The sequence below is a fragment of the Tamandua tetradactyla genome, chromosome 2, assembly GCF_023851605.1.
Source record: "Tamandua tetradactyla isolate mTamTet1 chromosome 2, mTamTet1.pri, whole genome shotgun sequence".
Lineage (NCBI taxonomy): Eukaryota > Metazoa > Chordata > Mammalia > Pilosa > Myrmecophagidae > Tamandua > Tamandua tetradactyla.
Window position 1 is genome coordinate 43,786,108 of NC_135328.1, and position 8,738 is coordinate 43,794,845.

The window sequence follows — 8,738 nt, forward strand, 5'->3', positions numbered from 1 at the left end:
AGGACAATGAGTCAAAGCTTAACAGATTGATTGAGGGGAGAAAACAGGTGGGAGAATGAAAGGGAGAAAGCAGGTAGGAGTCCGAAAATGGCTCCTGCCTGGGGAGCTAGCAGGAAGAAAGAGAAAATGGCTCCAGTTCATTGTTCAGTGAGTTGTGTTTTAAAGGGAGAGTGATGCCTGGAGGGGAGGGTACCCACTAGGTGGTGTCTTGTCCCCTGATTGGATGGGGGCTTCTTAACTTAGGATATGATAGATTGCTAAGGTATTGATGCACTATTCTCCTTTGATGTACAGCTGCATGTATCAGGCAGGGTGAGACACTGGCAGGGGAGAGTGTTATTAGCAGAAACAGATTATGACCATATTTCTAGTTATCTAGGATATCTTCATCCACCATCTGGAGATTACAGCACCAGCCAGCATCTCTGGACCTGCCATAGAAGCCGACAGGCGGGGGACAGAAGGGGCCGATGGGTCCCTGCATCAAGAGTTCCTTTTGCTCTTAAAATTCTTTTTCTGAGACTAAACAATAAATACTGTAATAAATAAGAACAATAGGTGGTTATACTTCAAAGCATGAAAATAGTATTCATACAGATGGAGAATGAAGAAAAACCGGAGATATTCTCAGTAAACCGATTGACCAGAAGTTGTCAAATTGTCCACACTTGATAATGTTCCCTGAAGGAAGCTACCTGGGGCATTAGGGAAAATGATGGATTCTCAGAATTCTGAAGAGATCATCTGTATAGAGTGTCTTTGTGATGTTTGCCAATGTCTTTTCCTTGACACTTCCAGTCAAAATAAGACATGACTGCACCATTTCCCACATTAGAATTGCTCAGTGTGGGTGATGGGAAACCCATCCCTGAAAGTAGTTGAGAGGATTAAATGAGGTAAAAATGCTTAGATTATTTGGCATTTAGTAATTTAGTTTATTCAAATCAAAAAGTAGAAGTAATCCTTGACTTTTATCTTTCTCTCAACTCATCAGCAATTTTTATTCATTGTAGCTTCCTACTACATTACCACCTCCACTGCTACCAGCCTAGAGCAGCATTTTTTAACTGTGCTAATGTAATAGTTTCTCAGATGTTCTCCCTCCCGCCCCACATGACCTTTTTCCAACTGTTTATTCTTAACACAGAAGCCAGGAAAATCCTTTTTAAAGCTGAATTATGTCATTCATCTGTGGAAAAGAAAAATCAAATTGTAAAGCTTGAAAAGACTTGCACTCCTGTTAGCTCTAAAATTATCTCCAATTTCTTTCTCTACCTCCTCACTCCAGCCCAGTCACTCTAACCTCCTTTCTATTCCTGGAGCATAACTGGCCCTCACCCATCTGTGCAGTTTTGAGGTTATTATCACAACTCCCTGGAATGTTTTGCCTACAAATATCTTCATGGCTCATCACCTTTGATTCTTTTTTCAAATATTACCTTCTTGATGAAACCAATCCTCATTGCACAATTGAAATTGCAACTTATTCTCATCATTCCTGATGTCTTCAATGAACTTGGTTTTTAATCTATGACTTTTTAATACTAATATGTACTACTCAAAATTTCCATTTTATCCACTTTCAGGTGTACAATTAAGTGATACTAAAAAATATTCAATTGGAGTGAACAAGTGGTTCAGTGGCAGAATGCTCACCTTCCATGCAGGAGACCTGGGTTCAATTACCGGGCCATGCATCCCCCCCCCAAATATATATATATATATTCACTGTATTGAGTTACCATCATGAACATACATTGCCTAATGTCTTTTATCACCCATTCTTAATTCTATACCCATTAAGCAATAACTCCCCATTCCTCTTACCCCCTGTCATAATTTACCATGGATGCTATGACAAACACCACAAAATGGTTTGGTTAAATGCAGAAATTGACCCACAGTTTAGAGGTAAAAAGTCCAAAATCAAGGCATCACCAAGTGCTTGATTTTTCGTGAAGTCTGCAGCATTCTGGTGCAGGCTTCTCAAAAGCCTTGGGATTCCCGGTCTTGTGTCTCTGCCTCCTATCACAGGGCTGTCTTTCACACTTTGTGTCTTCAATGCAGCTTTTCTTTGATTTTGGTTTCTGAATTTCCTCTTTCATAAAGCATCCAGAAATACAGATTAAAGCCCACCTTGATTCAGTTTGACTACATGTCATAGAAGTTCACAAGATCTTATTCACAAGTGAGTCCACACTAAAACTGATAATACAGGGGGACCTATTTACAAATGGGCACACACCTAGGAATTCAGATTAAGATTAAGAACATAACTTTGTCTTGGGATCATAATTCAATATATGACACGACCCTTGGTAACCGTAATCAACTTTCGCTATGAATTTATTTATTGTATTTCCTAAAGTCATACAATACTGTAAGTTTGTGTCTGGCTTGCTTTACTCAACATTAAATCTGTACAATAATGTTCACAGCAGCATTATTCAAAATTGCCAAAAGGTGGATGCAGCCCTGTTGTCCATCAACAGATGAATGGATAAACAAAACGCGGTATATGCATGCAATGGCGTATTATTCAGCTATAAAAAGGAATGAAGTTCTTATCCATGCAACAAGAATGACACAGGTTGAGTAAATAAATCTGCTGCTTTTTATACTGCTTAAATACCATGATATCTACTGATTTATTATGCTTGTTTTCATTTTTTCCTACTAAATTTAAGCTCTACAAAGCAAAAGTATATTTGTTTCCTATTTGTGCATTTATAGAAATATCCAGGAACATGCTAAATAACTGATAAAGAATAAATGACATTTGTCTTTCTCTTACTTGGAAGTCACTTTTGCTGTTGGGCAATAAAAGTTTACTCATTCAGTCTAGAATTATCAGGCATTTTATGCTATTCCCAGAAAATCTCACAGGGAAAAAATATATTTTACATTGTTTTAGGAATTCAGTAATAGGATTGACTGCTCTGTACTTCTCTTGTGGATTCTTCTCACAGGCACAATCAAATCTAAGGATAAATAAAGGCTAAATCTTTGCAACATAGTTATATTTTAACAAATCATCTGGCATACCATTTTAATTCACAAATGCATTTAAAAGATCAGCATTCTGAATTCCATTAGCTTAACAACTTGGATGTACATTTATTTTCTATAACTTTAGAAAATAAAAGACAAGTAATGGTGAAAGTAAAAATATGATTGCAATCACATTTACATAAAAGATAAACATTATGATTCATCATTCAATTTCAAATTACCCATTTTATGCTAGGTATCTAAAATAATATTCACCAAATGTGGAAACAAACTCAACTTTAAGGATCCAACTGAAAATTTTTACCTAAACAATGTAGGTATCATATTACCTTTGCGAATTATCTCTTCATTATGGCATCTGTAACTTAAGGAGTTAAAAGATATACAAAATATGATATTATTCAGCCCTCTAATCTTATTCTAAATTTTTTTTTGTTTTTAAAGAGAGAGCATATGTCTTATGTACCACAGTCCTTCAGAAAAAGGCATATATGAATTTCAGTGGCATAGCAAAACATTTATGTCTCTTCCAAAAGATAAGGCACTTACCTAACATGATTAGGAATATTGTTCAAAAAATTGAATTGATAGAAATGAGAGTCACTGGGAATGTGAGATATTGAGGTTTATGCAAGAATGGGGGAACAAATGATTACACCTAAATCTAAGGTTATAACAGATTTTCTGTGAACCTGTTGTAGGTGTTGAATTCTGTGGATTCTAGAAAAATAGGCAGGGAAGAAAAGCTAAGCAAGTCAAAAAGAGGAAAGGAGCATTGAAAAGGACAGTTTGGAGTATGCCAGAGACAAGGGCACACCCTGTATTTTTGCGACATTAAAAAAAATCTCAAAACTTAACGAGTTAAACAATGATTTATTCACATCACAGTTCTGTTGGTTGGCAGTGGGGCTGGGGCTGGGCTCATTGGATGGTGCATCTAGTCTGGCCAAGCTCAGCTGGTATAAAGAAGGGTCACATGCCTCTGAATCATCTACCACATCACCTGGGGACTAGCTGATGGCTTCCTGGGACATCTTGTTTCTCATCCTATCTTCAGGCATCCTAACTCAAGCTGGTTCACATGTGGTCTCAAAGTCTAAGAGCTGCTGGGAAAGAACCTTTGAAGACATTGATGACCTTGACATGGATTACTTGCAATATCATTCCAGTAAATCTATTAGTCAAATCAATTCACCAGCTCTGCCATGATTTAAGAAGTGGAGAAACAGAGTCCACACTTGATAAAATGTGTCCATTATTTTGGTGATTGCAATTTTTCAAGGAGTCATCCCTGGGTATCACTGGGAGAATTTAGAACATGAGCAGCTAACTGTCACTTGACAAAAGTCATCCTCCTTCTTAGAATCCCCAGAGCAGATTTCATGTCTCTGTTCCTCAGGCTGTAGATGAAGGGGTTCAGCAGGGGAGTCACCACTGTATACATAACTGAAGCAATTATATCCTCGAATTTGGAGTTGTTTGTGGAAGGAAAGAAGTAAACAATGGCAAGAGTCCCATAGTACAGAAACACCACGGACAGGTGGGAACCACAGGTGGACAAGGCTTTGCAGATCCTCTTGGTGGAGGGGACCCTGAAGATGGTGGCCCCAATGTAGATATAAGAGCCAAAAATGGTACTCACTGAAATGAAGACAATCACAGCTGCCTCGGTAAAAATGACTAGTTCATTGAGGGAAGTGTCTGAGCAGGACAGCTTCAGGAGGGCCGTGAGAGCACAGAAGTAGTGGGGGATGGTGTTGTCAGCACAGAAGGACAGGTGGACCAGGAGCAGGGTGTGCAGCAGGGCATGGGCACAGGAGCACAACCAGGACCCAGCCACCAACAAGATGCACAGCTCCTCCCGCATGATGGTGGCATAGTGCAACGGGTGACAGATGGCCACGTACCTGTCATAAGCCATCACTGCAAGAAGAAAACAATCAACACAAGCAAACAGCAAGTAAAAATATATCTGGGAAATGCACCCCCCAAAGGGAATGGTTTTGTGATTAGTTAGCATATCCATCAACATGTTTGGGACAGTGACAGATGAAAAGGAGACATCAGTGAGGGCCAAGTGGCTGAGGAAGAAGTACATGGGGGTGTGGAGGCGAGAGTCCAGCCTGATGAGCAGGATGATGAGCAGGTTCCCCAGCGCCGTGGTCAGGTACATGCCCAGGAAGAGGCAGAAGAACCCGCCCTGCTGCTCTGGATGGATGGGGAGCCCCAGGAGGAGGAATTCAGACACAACACTCTGGTTCTCCATCTGCATGCTGCTCTTTTCTTTCTTGGAAAGTAAGAAAAGTGGGAAATGTCAAGGATGTAAAAATAGTGAACATGGCTGTAACATCATGGTAATGTCCTTTTAGTATAGTATTACTGATTTTTAGCAATTCGTGTTTACTTCACACACTATTGATACATGAATCACAGGTCTCTCCATTTTGGCTTTAATGATGCATTACATTTCACAGTAACCAACAAAATTTCATCCTTGGAAACCAGAGGATATTTTTTCTTTATTCAATGAATAATTAATGAATACATGAACCTTTATCCTAGATAATACACTAAGCACTGAATAGAGAACAAGATATGTAAAGTCTCTATGTCTAGGCTACCCTGTGCTGAGTAATGTGCTGAGTAAGGTTAAGTTCCTTTAACCTTAACAGGCCTTGCAAGTTAGGAATAGTTAACCCTTCTTTACCAGTGAGAAAACGGAATGTCAGAGCACTGATGTCACTCCCTAGGAATATAAACACTTTTAAGGATGAGATAGAAGATTGAGCCCAGACTGACCACACCAGAAATTTACCTCTTACACACTAGAACATGATGCCTGCCCACTGGTGGAAATACACAGGGACCTGCCTGCCCCTGCTGGAAACGGCACTGTGGAAAGACAATTAAGGACATACTTTTGTTTATGGAATCAAACAGAAACCTCTAAAACATTACATGAATTACATACACATACACAAGTTACTGATTTGGGAATTCTAGCCACCTATAAACAACAGTAGCTATGTGGTTCAGTTACGCACACAATCATATAAACACAACTCATAAATAATGTTTAAATTGAATGCACAACACCCAAAAATCAGTACAGCCACACACAAACACTAAAACTGGTACAGTCACAAGACAAATTTAAAACACACATCACATATGACATAGATAATTTATTCCCTGAGTCTAGGCACACAAATAAAGCACAATATGAAAAAACAGACGTACACATGACATATGCACCACACCAAAATCAAACAAACAAAAAAAGACACCAATTGCACACACGTGTCCCTTTACATTCAGACTACAGAAAACTCACCTGGTCAAACCCTCCAGCCAGGTGAGGCCTTCCAGCCCTCAGGCCTCCACACAGCGCAGGTGCAGGTGGGCAGTGTGCGAGTCACCTGGACCCCATTCACTCACATGCAGTCACACGGTCACTGTCTATGATTAAATGAATGGCAAATGTGATAGTTAGATTCAGATGTCAACTTGGCCAGGTGATGGTGCCTAGTTCTGTTGCTGTGGACTTGAACAATTAATGTGTGAAACTCATCTATGACTGATGACATCTGCAGTTGGCTAGAGGGGTGCCTTCCACAATGAGTGATGCTTAATTTAATTTGCTGGAGGCTTAAAAGAGAGAGCTCAGTGCAGCACAGCCCAAGCAGCTCGGTATACCTCATCTCAGCACTCACAGCTCAACCCAGATGTTTGGAGATGCAGAAAGGAATCACTCTGGGGAAAGCTGTTGGAACTTAGAAGCTAGGAGAGAAGGCCAGCAGAGATAGCCCTGTGCCTTCTCATGTAAGAAAGAACCTCAGATGAAAGCTATCTGCCTTTCCTCTGAAGAACTATAAGTTTCTAACTAAATAAAGCCCCTTTTATTAAAAGCCAATCCATTTCTGGTGTGTTGCATTTTGGAAGCTTTGACAAACTTAAAAAGCAAGACACAAACACAATCACCAAACACACACAAATCTCACATACTTGCAAATAAAAAAATTTGCATGTATGTATTTTGCATTTATAAATCTCATAAATGAACAGAAGATCTCATGTAATCCATCGTGAAGCAGAGATATCAAACCTCCTCTTCTATGCAGATTACAGGAAAAGTCAGAAAACTTGTGCCTCACTTAGGGAGCACATCGGTCTTCCTCCACATTCCACACTCATTTAGTTGGCTATGATGTCAGTCCAATGGTGAAAAAGTGGGAATTATTGAAGGAGAGAAGGCCGAATATTTGGTATTAGTAACATGGAGTTAGAGACTCCATCATACACATAAGTGCTAACCTTCTTTAATACAGGGCTCTATTTGGAGCTGTGTGTTGTGGGTCAAAGCAGGGAAAGGAATGCTGTGAGTCAGTTACATATCACACACACCATTATTCACACACACACACACAATCACCACACATAGAGACTTCAGTGACAAAGAAAGTAAGCATTCAATTATATGTGTAAGAAAAAGCACATAGACCCATCAGAATATATATATATATATATGCAGATCTATAATCACACAGATACACCTTGCTCACTGAAAAATTCCCAACTCACTCTGGCCTTTGCCATTCCTTGGTGAGCTCAGGCACTTTCTGATCCACTTTCCAGAGTCCTCCACTTCTGCTGATGACACAAGAAACAAAAGAGTGGTGAAAGACTCTGCGAGCCCTGACCTTAAGACCTTCCTATGTATGACCTCGAGCTGCAGAGAAATAGGCAGGAGGTTACTTTTACCAACCAGAGAGGAGTCAGATAAAGTCCCTAAGCTCTTGGTGAAGGAAATAATCAAGTAGGCTAATTGCCTGCAATTTTCCCTCATACCTTGGGGAGGAGCCTGGACAGGGACTGGAGGGTCTGGGCTCCTAGAGTCACCTGAGAGGGTCCTGGAAATTGGGGACACTCTGGGCTGCTCTCAGCCTGCTCAGAGTTCCACCTGGAAAGCAAGACTGGTCAGTTGTCCTCCTGCCCTGATGTAGTCAGTGAACAGGTCAGAGAATACTGGAATTGAATGTGGATACTGCCGGTCATTATTTGATAACTTTGAACAATTAAAGCAAATTCCTCAACCTTGATTCCTTAGCTGAAAAGTACAGATAATAATAGTATTGTCATTATGATGTGATCATTAAAATGAAGTGAAAATAGGGCGCATGGAGAGTTCAATGTCAGAATGCTTGCCCGCCATCCAGGAGACTCAGGTTTGATTCCTGGCCCATGCATACCTCCTCCCGCCCCTCGAAATTAAATTAAATGGAAAGAAACACTATATGCTAAAACACATAATAACCGCACAATAAACATTAATTCTGATTAGCATTATCTTTGATCTTCTGAAAAATTAATTGTATGCATATACATCTAAAGATATATAATTAATAACACTGAATGAATGACAAAATTAATTGATTATTAAAATCTTCAGAATTCAGTAATAATCTATGCCATCTATAAAAGAGGTATAAGCTGTCCATAAAGAGCAGCACTTTATGTGATTCAGATTTCAGCAGATTCACCAACCCTATTTTACACCACTTTTGTTGTCCCTCTTGGGATTCCATAAAAAATGGACATTTTTACAGGATTCTTCTCAAGATTCTTTCTTCTCCACTTGACACAATCCTCAGCACTCAATCATACATACAATCTACCCTTCTATTTGGAGCATATTTCTTCTCAAGGAGTTATAATCACCACCAGGA

General features: G+C 39.7%; 1 protein-coding gene across 1 annotated transcript; it reads right to left on the bottom strand.

The window, feature by feature from the left end:
* Window positions 1-4,345: 4,345 nt before the first annotated feature.
* LOC143659864 (olfactory receptor 1J2-like) lies at window positions 4,346-5,284 on the bottom strand. The gene has a single exon (XM_077133213.1). The coding sequence runs from the start codon at window positions 5,282-5,284 to the stop codon at window positions 4,346-4,348; it is 939 nt and encodes a 312-aa protein (XP_076989328.1).
* Between the last annotated feature and the right edge of the window lie 3,454 nt (window positions 5,285-8,738).